The sequence below is a fragment of the Armigeres subalbatus genome, chromosome 1 (genome assembly GCF_024139115.2).
Source record: "Armigeres subalbatus isolate Guangzhou_Male chromosome 1, GZ_Asu_2, whole genome shotgun sequence".
In the NCBI taxonomy this organism is placed as follows: Eukaryota; Metazoa; Arthropoda; class Insecta; order Diptera; family Culicidae; genus Armigeres; species Armigeres subalbatus.
This window is the reverse complement of record NC_085139.1, coordinates 220,235,011-220,257,440: the sequence shown is the minus strand read 5'-3', so window position 1 is coordinate 220,257,440 and position 22,430 is coordinate 220,235,011. Positions and strand designations below refer to the sequence as shown.

Below are 22,430 nucleotides of genomic sequence, written 5' to 3'. Positions count from 1 at the left end.
TTTTGCGTGTCATCCTTGCGCGGTTGAAGCGGACGATTGAAGCGTCACAGAAGCGATGAAAAAAGCTAGAGGGGTGGCTGTAGATCGCAAGTTCGGAACTCAAGGACGGTTTGGATAGCCCAGGATGTCCCAAAATCATCTCACCATGTCTCCTGGTCTTCTGGAATATGTTATGGACCTAGTTGAATACATATCCAGTAGGGTGCCAATAAAAATGACATTTTCGAATTTCAAAAAACGACATTGCTCACAAGTTTCATTGCCCCAAAATATGACTACATGCTAAATTTGATCTCAATCGGACATGATTTAGGAGTGCCTAAAATTCATCAAAGTTATGGAATTTTTCCCATGAAAATTTTCCCAAACTCTTGTTTTTGGTTCCAAATTATTTAAAAATACATGAAACATTGAGATCTGATGCTACCCCAAAAAAATTTTTTTTTTTGACCAGGATCGTTTTTTTTCTCTTAGAACATTTTTGGGACTTTTAAGATTAGAGGTGCTACAAATCTTGCTATCATAATTTTGAATTTTTTGTGACTTGATCTTTACACGTTGTGGTTTGAATTTACGCGGCACCGCGTAAAAATAAACCTCAGTGTAATAAACATTGACTAGCAATCTGATCATTTTCTCCGTAAATCTGATCTCAAAAGTTTTCAAAGCTACAAAAAATTCAAAATTTTGATAGCAAGATTTTGAGCACCCCTAAGTCTGATGGAACTCAAATTTTGCAAACATTCCATTGTCAGCCAGGTTTCTAGTGCTGAAAAAATCTAGTTTCGTGGCTGTAGATCGCAAGTTCTGAACTCAAAGACGGTTTCGATGACCCGGGATATCCCAAAACCATCTTACCATATCTCATGGTCTTCTGGAGTATTTGATGGACATTGTTGAATCCATATCCAAATATCACACTTGTTAAGAAGTTTCAACTAGTTGTTGGTGAAACTGGCAACACTGAAAGAGGTGAAGTAAAGCATATGTTGGGAAGAAAGGTCCGCTAGAATTCAATACTAGAAAGTAAGATTTAAGACGTGAATTTATAAGGTAAATCATTGTAAGAATAATAAATTAATTTATTTATAGCTTTGAAGCTGATCAAAACGAGATCTGCTGTCAAATGGTATTTGAAGGTAACTATTCCCAACAACACTATTGAACTGGGAAATCTGAAGCGCAGTGACGGAGTTTTTACAAAAAGCTCTAGAGAAACTTTAGGCTCAATTGGGTGTGATGCGAATGATCTTCAACCGTTTGAATCTGGAAGGTGTTCTATATCCGACAGAGCAAAGGACAGTGTGCCCGACATAGCTGATTAAATATTCACGGAATCCAGAGTGAAAGCAGCTGTTAAATCTTTCTAACCTTTCAAATCTGCAGGAGTAGATGGCGTTTTCCCGGCGGTGCTTCAAAACGGAGAAGCAATACTAACACCATCTCTAATTGAGATTTTTGAGGCAAGCCTGAGATTCAACTATGTTCCAACTAGGTGGAAACCGGTAAAAGTGGTGTTCATACCAAAAATAGGAAAGCGAGACAAGACACACCCGAAATCTTACAAACCGATCAGTCTAACATCAATTCTACTGAAGACCATGGAAAAAGTGATGATGGATTTTATAAATTCATCGTACATGGTTAATCACCCGCTATCCAACTTTCAGTTTGCTTATCAATCTGGTAGGTCGACAGTAACGTTGGTACAGCACGTTGGTAACGAAAGTGGAGAAAAGTATCGCAGTGAAAGAAATAGCACTTTGTTCTTTCTTAGACATTGAAGGTGCTTTTGATAATGCTTCCTATTCCTCAATGGCTCGAGCAATGGAAAATAAAAACTTTGACATAAGCGTCATTAACTGGATTCACTCGATGCTTCATCAAAGGGAAATCACCACAGAGCTAGGAAGCTCGTCTATGACAGTGAGGGCAACAAAAGGATGCCCTCAGGGCGGAGTCCTTTCGCCACTTTTGTGGTCTCTGGTTGTAGACAATCTTCTGAGAAGTTTAGAGAGGAAAGGTTTCGAGGTAGTTGGCTTCGCGGATGACGTTGACACCATAGTGAGAGGAAAATTTGACGCTATCGTCACCGAAAGAATGCAACAAGCCCTAAATTATACCAGTAACTGGTGTTTTCAGGAAGGTCTTAACATAAACCCGTCTAAAGTTGTAATTGTCCCTTTCACTAGAAGAAGGAAGGTCAATTTGAAACCTTTAATGCTTGGTGGTGGACAACTTCAGTTTAGTGAACAAGTAAAATATTTAGGAGTAGTTTTGGATGCCAAACTGAACTGGAATGCTCATCTAGAGACCGTGATTGGGAAGGCAACCAGTGCTTTATGCCTATGTTCCAGGACTATCGGAAGAAAGTGGGGATTGAAACCTAAAATGGTCATGTGGATTTACACAGCAGTGATCCGTCCAAAAGTTACGTATGCTTCGCTAGTGTGGTGGCCGAAAACAAAAGAGGCAAACGCACAAAGGAAGCTGGCAAAACTTCAACTACTAGCGTCGATTGCTATAACAGGAGCGATGCGAAGCACTCCAACGAAGGCTTTGAACGCCATTTTAAATTTGCTTCCTCTGCATGAATACGTGCAGCTTGCTAAGGCTTGAACGATTTAACAAGTTCAAAGCAGGTGATGTTGTCCATCACTTGAAAGTGTCCCAGCTCTTTCGAAAAAGACCAGAAATGAGTATGATTGGAGACTGGATGAAACCTATAGTTAATCATGATATTCCCTACAAGACGTGTGAAACATCGCGAATGGAATGGGAAGTCGGGGGTCCTACGGTTCGCCAAGGCTCTATCAAATTCTTCACAGATGGATCGAAAATTGGAACGCAAACGGGAGCAGGAATCTTTGGTCCTGGAATTAATCGTTCAGTGGCAATGGGACATTACACAACGGTGTTCCAGGAGGAGAACTTTGCTATATTGGAATGTGCGAATATTTGCATAGCTAGGAAGTACCGACATGCAAACATTTGTATCTTTTGTGATAGTCAAGCAGCGCTTAAAGCGCTGTTTACTTATAAATGTAAGTTCAAACTTGTCTTCGAGTGCATTCTGTCACTACGAACATTATGTCAAAAGAATGCAGTACATTTGTACTGGGTTCCAGGGCATTGTGGTATTAAAGGCAATGAAAAGGCAGACGAACTGGCAAAACAAGGTTCCAATTTACAGTTTATTGGCCCAGAGCCTTTCTGTGGAGTATCGTATTGTACGATTAAAATTGAACTCAAAAGATGGGAAGAACAAAGGGTGATGACAAACTGGATGGCCGTCACAACATGTGTTCAATCAAAAAGATTTATTGTGCCTAACGTCATAATTACAAGAAGGCTACTCGAACTAAACAAACGTGCTCTAAGTACATTCACGGGCCTAGTAACTGGGTCCGAGTAGATATCATTTGAAAAATATAGGCCTGGTCCAAAGTGATATATGTCGTTTCTGTAACATGGAACGTGAAACATCGGTGCATCTGCTTTGCAATTGCGTTGCATTATATAAACGAAGGTCTAAATTCTTAAATGGTGCATACATGCAACCGGAAGAGGTTTGGACCACAAATCCCAAAAGGGTGGTTGGTATTATCGAAGCCATCTCACCTGACTGGGAGAAGACGCGTCATAATGCCTAGTTGGTTATCATCAATTGATTTTCCAGCCTTTTTGACGCGTAATATTAAATAGGGGTTCATCACAAAAGTTCAATTAGTGGACGCAGTGGTTTCTCGCCTCAACAACTAAAAATTAAAAAGATACATATCCAAGCTTCTAGTGGTGAAAAAAGTTTGTGTTGTGGGTGCAGATCGCAAGTTCTGAACTCAAAGACAGTTTGGATATACCCAGTTTGGACCCAGAATATCATAAAACCATCTTATCATGTCTCTTGGTCTTCACGAATATGTTATGGACATATTTGAAAACATATTCAAAACACCGCTTAGAAAAATTTGGGCCTGAAAGGGTTAAATTAATTTTAAAATGTTGAAATTAAGTATAAGTCAATTGGCCTTCTTAAACCCAGCTTCGTGAATACTGAAACTGGCGGGACCCTGGGTTGGCCCGCGAAGGAAACTCGTCCAGTTCCCTTCCTTCCTTAGTGTTGAACTTAATTTACACTGACCCCACATATATGGGTCACTTTGTAACAATTATTAGTCACTCCATTTTGCACGTTGATCAAATGAAAATGACCCATATTAGTGTGTGACCCATGATTATGGGGTCAGTGTATAAATTTGAAAAAAAAAAAACACGTTAATAAAGGCGGAAAAATCGAATATAGTATCGATTTGAGGATTTGAATATTTCATTTGAGATTTATACCTTGCCTTGTGTTGTAAATTCTTCGCTGAATTTAATAATCTCCTAAGCTCAGTGAAACTCCCCGCAAAGCCACTCAATTAACAATTCCCAGCACGTGGGCAGAACCTTCCCAGAATTCTTCAACCCTAACTAAGAGAAGCTTCGAGTGCAACAGTTTCAATGTTAATTTATTGTGGATAGTGGAATCTCCTCCAGCCACACAGCCACATCCAGGGATCGTTTGCGATGTTATTCCACTCCTCTTTACCGCAGTGTGATCAACATCAACCATACAATAACCAACCGAACGATCACATATATTCATCTGTCTTTATCTTTCCTCTCTCTCTGCTTCCAGAACACACACCCGCGGGACAATTTCGTGGAAACGCAGCCGCCACCGCCGCTACAACACAAATCCAATCCGAGCTTGAGCTTGCGGCGATGGGAAAACCCCAACCGATCAAGTCGTTATCCGCGTCACGTTGGATCACTCGGTCGCGTCGTTCTTAGACCGGATCTCTTCGAATTGGCACCACAGCCAAAATGACCACATCGCGCATCAGTTGTTAACGTTTGGGTCGAGTGGATTTGTGTCATCCATACTCTTCAGCTCCATAAAAATAAAAAAAATAAAATAGTGCTTGGGTTATCAAAATATCGCGATCACGCCGGACGATCTCCGGCGCAGTTTAGCACAAACAGAACCACCGAATCATAGTTTTTTTCCATCTCAATCAAGGTGAACCCCACCAGAGTCCATCAGCGCGATCAACACCGACCAGTCAGTACGCGGATTATAATTAGCTTTGCTTTTATGGGGCCTTTTTTTTGTGCGTGCATCGAATGCGTATTTTTTGCATGCAGTGTCGATGATCACAGCCGGAACGATATTGAAAGTCACTTCGCGATTCTCGCGAGCGTTGTCGATCGGTATCAGGTGCACGGCACGGCAGAATAATCGGAGGGTTCGATCACAGTGACAGCACCGGCGGCACAATTTGACAGCTGTCATACCTATGTCGATCTGTCGAGTCTACATGGGATGATCGCTCGCAAATTCTGCGCCACAGGGTGCTTATCCGTTGTCATTGTGCTAAAACCTTAACCACGGAATGCTACCGGCGAAAAAGATGCCTGCAATCGACGCAAGGAAGACTACGGCAATGAGGAAGACGACAATCAACCGGCTCAAGTGATTTAATGATATGTTTTTCCCCTTTTGTTGCACTTTAGGTGTGTGTATTGTGAATTAAGTCAAGTGATTGAAGATCCCAAAGAGGCAATCAAGAAAAATCCGTGTCCGTGAACGTGTAGGAAGTGCAGTGCGATCCGCGGGAGCCTGCACCGAGTTGCGCACGTTGCGCAACTGCGAGTGTTCTCTCGAGTGTGACCCTGACCTTGGTGCGGTGAGTGCGTAGGTACCACCGTTGTCGACCCCAGCGCACATCGAAAGCAAAGTGAAGAACCCGCGCGGGAGGACCTAGCGGGGGAGACACCGTGGACGCCCCTTCGGCGGTGAAGTTTCGGCTGGCTGGCTCGTGCTAGTTCGCTCGACATTCGCGGAGCGGCATGGGGACGCAGGGCCGGAGGATGGCGCAGGATCATGACCGGTGGAAAACGATGCGCAATCTGGCGGCACCGGTGCTGCTGACCGGTTGGTGGTTCCACGTGCTACTGGTGGCCACCACGGCCGTGCGGGCCGAGTCCAGCAAACTAGAGTTAGGTGAGTACTGTTGAAAGTTGTTTTGCCTGACGGTTCTTTGTCGTGAGAAGTTTGCGAGTAAAAGATCACAATTTTGCCTATAGTACCTTATACAACAGCGGGTTTAAGTGTTTCTGGTGAGATAATTAATGGAAGCCCCCAGATTATAAGGCGTAGTGGGTTTTTCGTTTTGTGGGACAAAACTGGTCGTTGAACCTGCGCTGTCGCGTGCTTCTCTAGTGCATATTTGTCTACAGTGTGAATTGTTTTGTGTTTTATGTTGTGTACAACTAGTTTTACGTGCGAAATTAGGAGCTTAATTGACCCATTGTTTCTGGCTTAGATGGCATTTGGAAAACTTGGAAGTATTTAGTTAGAAATCATGACAAATTAAGTGACCTTGGTGGTAAAGCTATCACAATAGAGACTGTTGTTTGTGGCTGTCAAGTCATTTTGCTTGTTTTTTTTGGGTGTTACACAACACTGTATTCAGCTGAGCAGCAAATCAGTAAATATAAGCTAATGGATTTGAGGTTTATTCAGTGAAAAGTGCAGGAGATTGTTGAATTCAAACAATCAGCTTAGAAGATACGAATCTAAAAACAATTATATACGAGATAAACCGTTTTTGCATGCCAATTTTCGTTTAAAGCGCATTATTATTGTTCTACAATGATAATTTCCCACCTTATTGGCAGCAACGCACAGTGGGAATAAAAGGGCCCGTAACAGTACTTATTTAGATGCCGCTATTTTAGAGGTTCGGAAAAGACCCATTCTTATGTAAAAAAATCCAAGGAATCGATTGGTGATATTTTCACTGCAGACAAACCATAGGAAAGGGCCCATTTTGCCCGATTTTCCCCAAAATACACCATAAAAACGAATTATTCAACGGAAAATCTTATTTGCCGCTCCCGAAAAGTACTCAAATATTACGCAAATGTTGATAGTATATTGGTGAAATGGATTGCATTGAATTCTGTGCGTGACATAACTCAAAATTAGCCTATTTTGCCCGATTCTCCCCTAAACTCATGATTTAGGAAATAAAAGCTTCTGGAAAGTAATTTCTCGCGTTTAAAATGATCTTTGCTGGTGCAAATCCATTCAAAATACATGCAGACAGATATATTCTAATCGTTTCGTGATTAAAGATTTACGAAATAGTCTATTTTGCCCGATTTTCCCCAAAATACACCATAAAAACGAATTATTCAACGGAAAATCTTATTTGCCGCTCCCGAAAAGTACTCAAATATTACGCAAATGTTGATAGTATATTGGTGAAATGGATTGCATTGAATTCTGTGCGTGATATAACTCAAAATTAGCCTATTTTGCCCGATTCTCCCCTAAACTCATGATTTAGGAAATAAAAGCTTCTGGAAAGTAATTTCTCGCGTTTTAAATTATCTTTGCTGATACAAATCTATTCAAGATACATGCAAACAGACATAATCTAAAAGTTTCGTGATTGAAGATTTACGAAATGGATCATTTTGCCCGTTTTTTTTCTAGCTGATTTTATCGGATAACACTATGGGAATCCGGACCTCCTATAAAAGCTCGTTTTTTGAAGTGATCCTATAGCCTTTCGGTACAACTTCCTGGAGGAACTTCCGGAGGAATTCCTGGAGGAACTTCCGGAGGAATTCCTGGAGGAACTTCCGGAGGAATTCCTGGAGGAGCTTCCGGAGGAATTCCTGGAGGAACTTCCGGAGGAATTCCTGGAGGAACTGCCGGAGGAATTCCTGGAGGAACTTCCGGAGGAATTCCTGGAGGAACTTCCGGAGGAATTCCTGGAGGAACTTCCGGAGGAATTCCTGGAGGAACTGCCGGAGGAATTCCTGGAAGAATTTCCGGAGGAATTCCTGGAGGAACTTCCGGAGGAATTCCTGGAGGAATTCCTGGAGGAACTTCCGGAGGAATTCCTGGAGGAACTTCCGGTGGAATTCCTGGAGGAACTTCCCGAGGAATTCCTGGAGGAACTTCCGTAGGAATTCCTGGAGGAACTTCCGTAGGAATTCCTGGAGGAACTTCCGTAGGAATTCCTGGAGGAACTTCCGGAGGAATTCCTGGAGGAACTTCCGGAGGAATTCTTGGAGGAACTTCCGGAGGAATTCTTGGAGGAACTTCCGGAGAAATTCCTGGAGGAACTTCCGGAGGAATTTCTGGAGGAACTTCCGGAGGAATTCCCGGAGGAACTTCCGGAGGAACTTCCGGAGGAATTCCCGGAGGAACTTCCGGAGGAATTCCCGGAGGAACTTCCGGAGGAATTCCCGGAGGAACTTTAGAAACGATTAGAATATGTCTGTCTGCATGTATTTTGAATAGATTTGCACCAGCAAAGATCATTTTAAACGCGAGAAATTACTTTCCAGAAGCTTTTATTTCCTAAATCATGAGTTTAGGGGAGAATCGGGCAAAATAGGCTAATTTTGAGTTATGTCACGCACAGAATTCAATGCAATCCATTTCACCAATATTCTATCAACATTTGAGTAATATTTGAGTTCTCCGAGAGCGGCAAATAAGTTTTCCGTTCAATAATTCGTTTTTATGGTGTATTTTGGGGAAAATCGGGCAAAATGGGCCCTTTTCTATGGTTTGTCTGCAGTGAAAATATCACCAATCGATTCCTTGGATTTTTTTACATAAGAATGGGTCTTTTCCGGACCTCTAAAATAGCGGCATCTAAATAAGTACTGTTACGGGCCCTTTTATTCCCACTGTGCAACGATTTGAAATCGTCGCAAAGCAAATTGAAGCCAAAATAGTCGACAGCATCAACTGTGAATACAATTTTATAAACGCAATAATCAAATTATTTCCCAAAATTGAGCGCTGTTTTTTATGAAAATTAACATGGTTTAATATCCTGCTAAGACAGTTACAAAATATAGATGTTTGAAGGTGCCTAAAAAGTAGTAGAACAACAGTCAACATTAGTTAACAAAACCAGTGGAGCACGGGGCATTGAACATAGGCTTATAATGGAGGTGGGAGGCGTTTTCGCTCTTTAAACACAAAAGGTTAATCTTTTTTATCTAATGGCTTTCTTGCCACCGACATGTTTTTTGAACCAACAAAGCTCAAAAGCCTCTTTTGAGCCTCTTGAAAAAAGGCTTCCGAACCTCTTGAAAAGAGGATTCCGAGCATTTTGTACGGAGGAATTTGGAAAGGAGAATTCTGAGCCTCTTGCAAGAAGGCTTCCTGGCCTCTTGAAAAGAGGCTTCCGAACATCTTGAAAAAAGGCTTCCAAGGAGGAGGCTTCCGAGCCTTTGGAAAGGAGGCTTACGAGTCTCTTGGACATAGGCTTGGAAACCTCCTGAACAGAGGTTTACGAGCCTTTTGAAAGGAGGCTTCCGAGCATCTTGAAAGCAGACTTCCGAGCCCGTTGAAAGGAGACTTGCGAGCTTCTTGGAAGGAGACTTCCGAGCCTCTTGAAAGGAGGCTTCCGAGCCTCTTGAAAGGAGGCTTCCGAGCTTCTTGAAAAAAGGCTTCCGAGCCTCTTGAATGGAGGCTTCCGAGCAGAGTGTAAAATAATCGAAAATTTTTGATGACGTCCACCTCTCTTCACTTGTCAGCTCACTTCGAGACACATTCATAGTCGGCTCTGGACTGTCAATAATCGATTGAATATTAGTCAAGGAATATTTATGTACGTTCTACAAATCGACAAATTATTTGAAATCTGAACAAGTTTTAAATGAGTAAAATAGTTTATCACATAGAACTGTATCCGATTTTCATCCACGAGGCACTTTCAACGGTAAACATCAATATAAACAATGCTAATTATGTTTTTTTCTGCACATAGTAAGTACATTCAGTGACAGCCGAATGAATGAGTTGGTGGAGTAGTCGTCTGACTATGTCATTCTATGTTTTGAATAATCATGCGAGGTTTGTCAAAATTCGGACTGAAATTTCTTCATGAAGATTTTATGCTCTGCTTCCGAGCCTCTTGGAAGGACACTTCCGGGCCTCTTGAAAGGAAGCTTCCGAGCCTCTTGAAAGGAGGCTTCCGAGCCTCTTGAAAGGTGGCTTCCGAACCTCTTGAAAGGAGGCTGCTGGACCTCTTGAAAGGAGGCTTCCGAGCCTCTTGAAAGGAGGCTTCCGAGTCTCTTGAAAGGGGGCTTCCGAGCCTCTTTAAAGGAGGCTTCCGAGCCTCTTGAAAGGAAGCTTCCGAGGCTCTTGAAAGGAGGCTTCCGAGCCTCTTGAAAGGAGGCTTCCGAGCCTCTTGAAAGGAGGCTTCCGAGCCTCTTGAAAGGAGGCTCTGAGCCTCTTGAAAGGAGGCTTCCGAGCCTCTTGAAAGGAGGCTTCCTGAGCCTCTTAAGGTGGCTTCTGAGCCTCTTGAAAGAAGGCTTCGGAGCCTCTTGAAAGGAGGCTTCCGAGCCTCTTGAAAGGAGGCTTCCAAACCTCTTAAAAAGAGGCATCAGAGCCTCTTGAAAGGAGGCTTCCGAGCCTCTTGAAAGGAGGCTTCCGAGCCTCTTGAAAGGAGGCTTCCGAGCCTCTTGAAAGGAGGCTTCCGAGCCTCTTGAAAGGAGGCTTCCGAGCCTCTTGAAAGGAGGCTTCCGAGCCTCTTGAAAGGAGGCTTCCGAGCCTCTTGAATTGAGGCTTCCGAGCCTTTTGAAAGGAGGCTTCCAAGCCTTCTGAAAGGAGGCTTCCGAGCCTTCTGGAAGAAGGCTTCCGAGCCTTCTGGAAGGAGGCTTCCGAGCCTTCTGAAAAGAGGCTTCCGAGCTTTCTGAAAGGAGGCTTCCGAGCCTCTTGAAAGGAATCTTCCGAGCTTCTTGAAAGGAGGCTTCCGAGCCTCTTGAAAGGAGGCTTCCGAGCCTCTTGAAAAGAGACTTCCGAGCCTCTTGAAAGGAGGCTTCCGAGCATCTAGAAATGAGGCTTTCCGAGCCTCTTGAAAGCAGATTTCCGAGCCTATTGAAGGAGGATTTTGAGCCTCTTAAAGGAGGCTTTTGAGCCTCTTGAAGGAGGCTTTTGAGCCTCTTGAAGGAGGCTTTTGAGCCTCTTGAAGGAGGCTTTTGAGCCTCTTGAAGGAGGCTTTTGAGCCTCTTGAAGCAGGCTTTTGAGCCTCTTGAAGCAGGCTTCCGAGATTCTTGAAAGGAGGCTTCCGAGCCTCTTGAAAGGAGGCTTCCGAGCCTTTTGAAAGGAGGCTTCCGAGCCTTTTGAAAGGAGGCTTCCGAGCCTCTTGAAAGGAGGCTTGAGGCCTCTTGAAGGAGGCTTCCAGGCCTCTTGAAGGAGGCTTCCAGGCCTCTTGAAAGGAGGCTTCCGAGCCTCTTGAAAGGAGGCTTCCGAGCCTCTTGAAAGGAGGCTTCCGAGCCTCTTGAAAAGAGGCTTCCGAGCTTCTTGAAAAGAGGCTTCTGAGCCTCTTGAAAGGAGGCTTCCGAGCCTCTTGAAAGGAGGCTTCTGAGCCTTTTGAAAAGAGGCTTCCGAGCCTCTTGAAAGGAGGCTTCCGAGCCTCTTGAAAGGAGGCTTCCGAGCCTCTTGAAAGGAGGCTTCCGAGCCTCTTGAAAGGAGGCTTCCGAGCCTCTTGAAAGGAGGCTTCCGAGCCTCTTGAAAGGAGGCTTCTGAGCCTCTTGAAAGGAGGCTTGAGGCCTCTTGAAAGGAGGCTTCCTGAGGCCTCTTGAAAGGAGGCTTGAGCCTCTTGAAGGGAGGCTTCCGGGCCTCTTGAAAGGAGGCTTCTGAGGCCTCTTGAAAGGAGGCTTCCTGAGCCTCTTGAAGGGAGGCTTCCTGGAGCCTCTTGAAAGGAGGCTTCCAGGCCTCTTGAAAGGAGGCTTCCTGAGCCTCTTGAAAGGAGGCTTCCGAGCCTCTTGAAAGGAGGCTTCCGAGCCTCTTGAAAGGAGGCTTCCGAGCCTCTTGAAAGGAGGCTTCCGAGCCTCTTGAAAGGAGGCTTCCGAGCCTCTTGAAAGGAGGCTTCCGAGCCTCTTGAAAGGAGGCTTCCGAGCCTCTTGAGAAGAGGCTTCCGAGCCTCTTGAAAGGAGGCTCCCGAGCTTCTTGAAGGAGGCTCCCGAGCCTCTTGAAAGGAAGCTTCCGAGCCTCTTGAAAGAAGGCTTCCGAGCCTCTTGATAGAAGACTTCCGAGCCTCTTGATAGAAGACTTCCGAGCCTCTTGATAGAAGACTTCCGAGCCTCTTGATAGAAGACTTCCGAGCCATCTGAAAAGAGGCTTCTGAGCCTCTTAGAAGAAGACTTCCAAGCCTCTTGAAAGGAGACTTCCGAGCCTTTTGAAAGGAGACTTCCGAGCCTCTTGAAAGGAGGCTCCCGGGGCCCTTGAAAGGAGGCTCCCGAGCCTCTTTAAAGGAGGCTCCCGAGCCCTCTAGAAGGAGGCTTCCGAGTCTTCTGGAAGGAGGCTCCCGAGCCTTCTGGAAGGAGGCTCCCGAGCCTTCTGGAAGGAGGCTCCCGAGCCTTCTGAAAGGAGGCTTCCGAGCCTTCTGAAGGGAGGCTTCCGAGCCTTCTGAAAGGAGGCTTCCGAGCCGTCTGGAAGGAGGCTTCCGAGCCTTCTGAAAAGAGGCTTAAGAGCCTTCTGAAAAGAGGCTTCCGAGATTTCTGAAAAAAGAGGCTTCCGAGATTTCTGAAAGGAGGCTTCTGAGCCTTCTGAAAGGAGGCTTCCGAGCCTTCTGAAAGGAGGCTTCCGAGCCTTCTGAAAAGAGGCTTCCGAGATTTCTGAAAGGAGGCTTCCAAGCCTTCTAAAAGAAGATTTCCGAGTCTCTTGAAAGGAGGCTTCCGAGCCTTCTAAAAGGAGGCTTCCGAGCCTTCTGAAAAGAGGCTTCCGAGCCTTCTGAAAGGAGGCTTCCGAGCCTTCTGGAAGGAGGCTCCCGAGCCTTCTGAAAGGAGGCTTCCGAGCCTTCTGAAGGGAGGTTTCCGAGCCTTCTGAAAGGAGGCTTCCGAGCCTTCTGAAAGGAGGCTTCCGAGCCTTCTGAAAGGAGGCTTCCGAGCCTTCTGAAAGGAGGCTTCCGAGCCTTCTGAAAGGAGGCTTCCGAGCCTTCTGAAAGGAGGCTTCCGAGCCTTCTGAAAGGAGGCTTCCGAGCCTTCTGAAAGGAGGCTTCCGAGCCTTCTGAAAGGAGGCTTCCGAGCCTTCTGAAAGGTGGCTTCCGAGCCTTCTGAAAGGAGGCTTCCGAGCCTTCTGAAAGGAGGCTTCTGAGCCTTCTGAAAGGAGGCCTCCGAGCCTTCTGAAAGGAGGCCTCCGAGCCTCTTGAAAGGAGGCTTTCGAGCCTTTTGAAAGGAGGCTTCCGAGCCTCTAAAGGAGGCTTCAGAGCCTTCTGAGAGGAGGCTTCAGAGCCTTCTGAAAGGAGGCTTAAGAGCTTTCTGAAAGGAGGCTTCAAAGCCTTCTGAAAGGAGGCTTCCGAGCCTTCTGAAAGGAGGCTTCCGAGCCTTCTGAAAGGAGGCTTCCGTGCCTTCTGAAAGGAGGCTTCCGTGCCTTCTGAAAGGAGGCTTCCGAGCCTTCTGAAAGGAGGCTGCCGAGCCTTTTGAAAGGAGGCTTCCGAGCCTTTTGAAAGGAGGCTTCCGAGCCTTCTGAAAGGAGGCTTCCGAGCCTTCTGAAATGAGGCTTCCGAGCCTTCTGAAAGGAGGCTTCCGAGCCTTCTGAAAGGAGGCTTCCGAGCCTTCTGAAAGGAGGCTTCCGAGCCTTCTGAAAGGAGGCTTCCGAGCCTTCTGAAAGGAGGCTTCCGAGCCTTCTGAAAGGAGGCTTCCGAGCCTCTTGAAAGGAGGCTTCCGAGCCTTCTAAAAGGAGCCTTCCGAGCCTTCTAAAAGGAGCCTTCCGAGCCTTCTAAAAGGAGGCTTCCGAGCCTTCTGAAGAGAGGCTTCCGAGCCTTCTGAAGAGAGGCTTCCGAGCCTTCTGAAAGGAGGCTTCCGAGCCTTCTGAAAGGAGGCTTCCGAGCCTTCTGAAAGGAGGCTTCCGAGCCTTCTGAAAGGAGGCTTCCGAGCCTTCTGAAAGGAGGCTTCCGAGCCTTCTGAAAGGAGGCTTCCGAGCCTTCTGAAAGGAGGCTTCCGAGCCTTCTGAAAGGAGGCTTCCGAGCCTTCTGAAAGGAGGCTTCCGAGCCTTCTGGAAGGAGGCTTCCGAGCCTTCTGAAAGGAGGCTTCCGAGCCTTCTGAAAAGAGGCTTCCGAGCCTTCTGAAAGGAGGCTTCCGAGCCTTCTGAAAGGAGGCTTCCGAGCCTTCTGGAAGGAGGCTTCCGAGCCTTCTGAAAGGAGGCTTCCGAGCCTTCTGAAAGAAGGCTTCCGAGCCTTCTGAAAGGAGGCTTCCGAGCCTTCTGGAAGGAGGCTTCCGGGCCTTCTGGAAGGATACCTCCGAGCCTTCTGGAAGGAGGCTTCCGAGCCTTCTGGAAGGAGGCTTCCGAGCCTTCTGGAAGGAGGCTTCCGAGCCTTCTGGAAGGAGGCTTCCGAGCCTTCTGGAAGGAGGCTTCCGAGCCTTCTGGAAGGAGGCTTCCGAGCCTTCTGGAAGGAGGCTTCCGAGCCTTCTGGAAGGAGGCTTCCGAGCCTTCTGGAAGGAGGCTTCCGAGCCTTCTGGAAAGAGGCTTCCGAGCCTTCTGGAAGGAGGCTTCCGAGCCTTCTGGAAGGAGACTTCCGAGCCTTCTGAAAGGAGGCTTCCGAGCTTTCTGAAAGGAGGCTTCCGAGCCTTCTGAAAGGAGGCTTCCGAGCCTTCTGAAAGGAGGCTTCCGTGCCTTCTGAAAGGAGGCTTCCGAGCCCTCTGAAAGGAGGCTTCCGAGCCCTCTGAAAGGAGGCTTCCGAGCCTTCTGAAAGGAGGCTTCCGAGCCTTCTGAAAGGAGGCTTCCGAGCCTACAGAAAGGAGGCTTCCGAGCCTCTTGAAAGGAAGCTTCCGAGCGTCTTGAAAGGAGGCTTTCGACCCTCTTGACTAGTATCATGACATTGATCTCTCAAGCAACATTATAGATTGCAGCAATGATCTAAATATCTTCTTCCGTCCAATTAATTCAACTATTAGCCCCTTGTATAGTGGCACCGCTTGATGGACCTTCAACATATGGATGTTAAACTTTGGAACAATCGCCCAGAGAATGATTTTTTTTTTAATTTTACAGAAATTTCATATGAGAATTTCAATGAGATATCATACTTAAATTTTAGACTTATGTTTACTAGTGTTATTAACCAATAACTCTAAACTAATAGCTCTGTGAATGCTGGCAACGTTTATAAACTTCGTGAATTTCGGATGTCTGATCGAACGGGTAATTCTGCTATGACTACTAAGTCAGTGAATTCCAAAATAAACAAGATAATATATTTTGCCTTCCAAACAACTTTGTAGCATACGAAACCTCTTAATGTCTCAGATTTCGTTAAAATTAGCTTAACTGGTAGTCTCATGCACACTAAAGCCGCCAAACTAAATTTGTTTTAATCAAAATCAATGGACTCACCTTATTTCCAGAGGCTTTGAAGCCTTTTTCTTGATCGTCAACCCTTTTCTCGGCAGTCTCCTAGACGCGCCAAACCACAATCAATTTTCAGAGGTCTTCCTGATGCACTTTGTTATCTTTCAAACCACAAACCATTTTTCAGCGAGCTTCCAGGCGCCCTTTGGGATTTTCCAAACAACACTCCATTTTCCAGCGGTCTTTCAGATGCTCTTTATGATTTTCCGAACCACGATCCTTTTTTCAGCGGTCTTCTAGACACGCTTTGTAGCAATACAAGCCACCTTGCCTTGTGATTTGTTTAAATAATCAAATATTTTAACACATTAGCACGTTACCCACTTGAATTCAACTCACCTTTTGAAATCAGCGTCAGGACACAAAAAATAATTTTATAGGATTGCCAAAATGTGTGCACGCCACGACGATCTGACAAGAAGAGCCTGAGTCATGGCTTGCTGCTCACCGATTGAGACTCTGAGGTGTTGATGTATTGTACCGCTCATAATAAAATCTACTCCTACGCTTATTTCTAATCGCAACCAAAAATAAGCGCCAGATAGTCGCCTGAGAAAAACATACCTTCAGGAAACTTTGAAATTTTTGAAAATTCGTCCGCCACGTGGTGGATTGTGACAATGAATGCTTCTTGTACTGCGGATAAATTTTGCTTTGCACATCTATGAAAGCCTTGGAAAATGTTTACAAAAGTTGTCATTTTGTTGCAAGACACAATATAATCACACGCTGATGGTAACTTTCTCAAACCCCACAGTGGGGTCTCTAGTTAGCATTGTGAACAAAGGCGTAGGTTTGCCTATCTGGAGATGGCGAGTTCGATTCTCGGTCCGGACTAGGATGTTTAGGGTGGGAAACATTCTCGACTCCATGGGCATAGTGTATTCATTGTACTCGCCACACAAGGTACAAGGTATAAAGTTTTTTATAGATAACTGAGGAAATGCTAAGGTAAAAAGCAGACATAGTTCCTGTTGAAATGTTGAGCCATAGATGAAGAAGAAATCTACAGTGGGCCAATGGGAGACCAACGGAAAATGTTTTACGATATTGAAAATCAAAAAGCCCTACGAGCGATGGAATCAATATTTTACAAATCTCACTTACTGAAACTGAAAATTCGCAATACTGGCGTGGAAGCGCATTGTACTTCACAGGTTAGAGCCACATTTTGCCTCGATCCTTTGATGTTTATATGAAGGAATACCGAAAAGGCGTTTTGCCGCGCGAGGAGCGTAATGTGACCTCTTCCCTTACCCAAGTATGAATGGGGGGATGTTACGCCAACGATGAAGAGGAAATGCCTACAATAGAGTACTGGCGATATTCATCTGTGGTAGACTGCCTCAGGACCCTTGATCTTCAACGTCGCCGGAGAATGGAGTACAAACACTCAAGCGCATTTTTATTGAACTTTCAATCAGCTGTCACTTTAAATAGTGATAGACCCATTATTATAATACAATCGCGGTGATGCCTGAGAACGTCTAAAAATGCCACAACAGTCACGACGGCGACGACGACGACGACTATCTCCGACTCCGACTATCATAGGCCGCAATCAGCTGTTTGTCTCTAGTTGGCCCGCAGTCACGTTTCCTGATGCCTCAAAACGTCGACCAGAGCCTTCTTGGGAGAAATAGTTTTATGAAAATATGACATACTTGGATGATGCTCTTCTGTTTTCACAATAGCAAATTATGCCCTCGTCATCGGCGATTACTGCAACCTTCTCTTGGAACGGAGTATAATCGTTGGAGTTATTTAACGCCAAGGAAAAAACTTCAACCTCGTTTCTTGTGCAATCAACATTTCCCCGTACAGAAATTTTCCCTTCATTAGGGGCAGAAAACATTCACCACAGAAAGGCACAGTTCGCGTCTTCCAATTGCCATAGCGGAATGGCCGTCACTTAGCCTTTTGTTTGTTTGTTTAATGGGCTGGATGGGTGGTGGAGCACAGCTGCAACAACAACAATAACAACAATCACCTTTGGTACAAAAATGGAGCGTCAGGGGGCGCTTCGTAAAACATTTTGTAAACATCTAAGTAGGCCTGCTTTCCGCTACTTCTAGTTCCCGAAATGCATTTTAACCGGTGTGGATGGCGTGCGCAAGGCGTTCGAAACGCAGGTTGTAACAACTGCAACATGAAAACATACATTTTCTGGTATGGTTATGCGCCGTCATCCACCCGAACTGATGGGCAGACGGGCGTAATAATTCGGCACCGAGGAGGAAGGAAAAAAGAACATTGCGTGAGGGATGAAAAATGCGAAAAAAAAAATGTTCGAAAGTACGCCAAAAGAGATGATTAAAAATAATGGCATAAATATACGGCACTCAGTAGTGAAAGAAAGAGTGGATTACGCAGGCGGCATGGCACGAGCGGCTAATGTGAGTTGCCAAAAAAGGTTGCTTCGATTGTTGGTTCATAGACTCGATCCAGTCGTTAGCGGTGTTATCAATGCAATGACCCCTCAGCGATCGACCCTATGACCAACTACGACTTTGTCAATGATTGTCTGTTGGTCTGTCAAATGGGAGAATTAACGAATTCAATTATGACAAGGAAGAGAACCAGCGATGGTGTTCACTTGGATGTGAGCCCAGTCTTATCGTCGGAGTACAGCAGTAAGAAAAATTCTGCGTTACCTACAAATTAACAATTTGGATGTGAAGTTTTTGTTCACATTCTGATAAATTTGTATATATGTACCTACTTTGTATACTTTGATGCGTAAAGTATTCAAGGAAACCAGTCAAATAATTACAAAACAATCTGCAGCTTGGGAAATCAAATGCTGCCAGGAGGGTCCAAAATATTGTATTATCCCAATTGACTTGGCACCATTTGCCCCTCAGGGCACAGTAATGTCGCAATGAGGTGAATCACGGTGAAAGGCGAACTCGACTTTATTTGCTGATGATTGGCGAATGTGGATAAAGATAAATAGGTTTTGTTTTTATTTTTGTCCGTCGATTTGCTATGGATGGATCTCTGAATTAGTTTCACGCGGTATGATTTCCTTCATCAATTCATTATCGCCCACATGTTGGCAGCAATGCGAGGGAGGTACACCAAGATCATACACCAGCAATGGGGAATTGGGTGTGTTGGCTACAACTGAATCAAGTGGGGAGACGATTGTATAACAATTCAACAAATTGCGCAATTTGATGGGCAATAATTTCGAATTGAGCAATCTTCAAATTACGACCAATTGCTCATCGGGTATTGCCACTCCGTGTTTATTAGAGGTGTGTGGCGCTGATCCAAGAATCGTTGGCGGTGGCATTAGATGCAAATGTGACCTGCGAGTAACAATTGAGCTTGCTGACGTCAAAACATATCTCTTTTGACGTAGGACTACGTCTGTCTTTTCTACATTGGGGTACACTTTGCGATTGTGAAAATCGGGGACCGCCACGAAAATATGACAGATTTTGAACTTTAATATCTCAGCTCTCAGTTTTTTGATGGTTTTTCTATTTTTTTGACCATTTGATCAAGGGTGAGTCAACGCTTCTTTGTATTAATCTAAAAATACTGAGTTTAAACTATTTATGATCGATAATTGATAAAAAGCTTAGAAATAGGTAAACCAACAAATCACGTACATGCATCATTAGCACAGACATCAAATATCAATCACTTGCGGGTTTGGATCTAATCCTCAGTTTTAACAAGATTTCACGCAGAGTGGACGCATCAAAGCGATAGCAGCGGAGCGGACACAATTCCATTAGCCCCGTCCCTTCATTAATCGTTATGAGTGCACATTATATTTACACCCATACCGGATCGCAAAGGGGCGGGGCTAACGGGCCTAATTTATTGAATAAAAGAAAGCTGATTTCCGGCGCGCGCGAGCCATTTTGATCGGGATTCCGCAAAGAGCGGTTGAACAAGATTTGATGCAGCGGAGCGGACACAGCAGTTGATTTAAAAGTATAAGATTGCTTATGTCGTTACTGTACGCGTGACTAACATGTAGGTTACTTCGACCTGGCGGCCAAAGTATCGGTACTGTCAAACCGTGTCAAACCGATGTTGGTGATAAAACAAAACATGCACTACAACATGATGCATTAATTATGGTCAATTGATGCTTGTTGAAGCATAATTTGGCAAAATAATTTAATTGACTACAGCGCCACTAGCGTTCTAGTACTTATGCTTCTACTGACGCAGCAGCACAGCTTGGTTGCTGTGAGTGATTCCATCCATTCAAACAAATTTATTGCATCATCCCTTCCATCGAGCGCTTGTGATTCTGCTACCGAAGAGTAGCTTTCTGCCGCCGCAAAACGATTAAGTTTTGCACTTTGAAGAAAATTTACCTCGGATTGACCTTCTTTCGTATAAAATAGTGGCTCAGAAAAAAAAACTGATTTCAATTCCAATGACTAACAGAAACAAAACCAAATAATCTTGCCAGAACATTTCACCTTCGCCGATGACAACCAAATCGATGAAGACGCCAATACCTCTTCTTGGATAAATGGCTTAAGTCCTGAAAAGAACTATGTGTGAAGGTGGGTAGACTTAATCCCCGGGTAGACTTGATCACCCCCTGTTTTATCGAGAACTAAAGTAGTTTTGTTCTAGACATATGACCTTTATGTGGTGAGTTATTTTTTGGATTGACAACCTTATTTATTCTGCAGGGCGGTTTGTATGTTTTGACCATCCGAAAGACCAGAGTCTTTCGTTTTTTTCACAGCAACAAGTTCTAAATATGCTTAATGATCTGTACTGATGAAAATGTCAACATTCCATCAAAGTTTTATGATATTTGGATTTGAAGTGATTGCCTCAATATGGGGACACTTGATCCCCCATTAGTCACCCTTACACAAATTTGACGAAAAATTAAAAAAAAAATTCATAACTGGCTTCTAATTTTTGTAGATTTGACGGATTTGAAGAAGGGTTGGCAGTAAAAATTATAGCGTAGATCTCATAGAAAAGAGATCAAGTCTTCCCAAATTTTAAAATTGTATGTGCTGTTGGATTCAATAACAAAAATCGTTTATGTATACGCACAGCAATTCGAAAAGTTCGCATATTTGAAGGAAACATATTTAAAAAATCTGAGGGCACCTTTCTAATTTTATCAAAGCAAGTTCGTGAAGAGGGATCAATTTCCCCAGAATATTTTAAAAGTCGATTTTTAACAGTACTCCAAAAATTCGATTGTGTATCAATAACAACAATAATTTAAGCCGTCTAAGATGAATTAAGGTGAAGCGTTGTGACACTTAAATTGCAATGTGATTGTGTCATAAATATCATCAGCCATGGATTTGTAGTGGTTGAAACTTCCAATACCAATTCAGTAAGCATACACGTGGGATTCATTTTTTGTTAATATCCGACAACAGTAAACATTGCACGCATTCGGATGAATTCAGCCCAATTTGGAAGCAGTATTAATCAATACAGTCTAAGCATGGGATTAACTGATGGAATTTGTCAGAAAAGCATCAGTTTTTCTTTGGTTTAGGTGAATATTTATGAATTATGTTTTCAAGATGCTGGCTGTTTATGTTTACATCCTCAACTGTTGTTGCCAGCTGCTCAAACGCACCAATAACAAGATCATTTTTTGCCCCGATTTTTCAATTTTTACAATGCACCCCAAAACAAAATCAATATTAACGCATTTGCCCAAAAGTACACGCGGCGCTCCCCAGAGGAAACGACGCACCGCACTTTTTGCTGCCCGTATACTCGATTCTTATGGGGAGATAACATTGCGGCGTTTCCTAGGGTGCGGTTGTTCCTTTCGAATGGGAAACGCCGCGTGGAATCTTGTGCAAATGCGCTTTTGGAAACATTATAAAAGCCGCGCGGTGTATCATATTGACAGCACCCTACAATAAGTTATTATTATTGCATCAATACATAATGCGTTAGGAAAAGATTGATTAATTAAATCGATATTTTACATGTTTCCGCTATGATTTCACAATAGTTCATATCGACATCACTGTCTGCTGCTGATCAATGATTGCTTGCATACGACGCAACCGACGACGTGCAAAGTGTTGAAACCGGCGACGTCGTTGGCATAGTGCGTTACTGGGGGGAATTTTTTCACTTTGTTCACTTGCTTATATATCTTCCCTAAATTAGCGCTATGTGATAATAACATCATACCGCCGCAGAGCTTGAAGTTAGAACTAAGTCCAGATTTACTTTTTTAGTGAAAAGATGGTCAGGTATGTAGGCAATATATGAATTAAATTTGTCTGTGCATATCGGGGTGGGTGGGGTAGTTGATTGTTTGACTGTGTTGGTAAGCTGCAAGGCAGCCATTCTGAATGACATGGCATGAAGCCTTAAATACTCTCCATTTAATTCCACCAAATAATTTTTTACCAAATAATTATTTGGTGGAATTAAATGGAGAGTACTTAATTCGTCTTAGACGGTTGAATACATTTCACTAAAAGAGCTTTATATATTTTTTTCTGAATAATTTAAGGACTGTCATACATAAGTAAAGTTGAATACTATATTTCTTAGAGAGTCTGTGTGAAAATCGCATATGTTTATTTATTTTTGGCTGTGATACATCGGAAATCAGAAAAGGGGATCAAGTCTACCCAGTCTCCCCTAATAAATTCTCGAAGTTCTCCTCACTTTGCCACATACTTTTCCATCGCGGGCGAAAACCAAACGTCGCAAATAAAAATATTTGCGTTTGGTTTCATGCCACTTTTGATTCTGCTTATTTCTTCTTTATTTCGGACATTTTTGAGGATGGTGTCTTCTAGGATTGTGATATCCTCCAATAAAAGCCAGTCGAGTGGCGTCAGCGGCGATGCGGCCGATGAGTCATTTTATGTCATTTCATTGGTTATAGAGACTTAAAGTCCATCCAACTGGGAACAACTATTCGCCTTCTTGATTCAATTGACCTCCGAGCAGTTTGCTCAATGTTAATAAAGCGACACAGATTATTATGGCAAATACCATCCATTTC

At 44.0% G+C, this 22,430-nt stretch overlaps 1 protein-coding gene across 1 annotated transcript in view; it reads left to right on the top strand.

Annotated features, from left to right (window-relative positions):
- Window positions 1-5,363: 5,363 nt before the first annotated feature.
- LOC134205785 (low-density lipoprotein receptor-related protein 2-like) overlaps window positions 5,364-22,430 on the top strand; it is a 151,943-nt gene continuing 134,876 nt past the window's right edge. Inside the window, 1 exon segment of the mRNA XM_062681378.1 lies at window positions 5,364-6,049. Coding sequence (XP_062537362.1) covers window positions 5,896-6,049 — 154 coding nt within the window. The 5' untranslated portion in view covers window positions 5,364-5,895.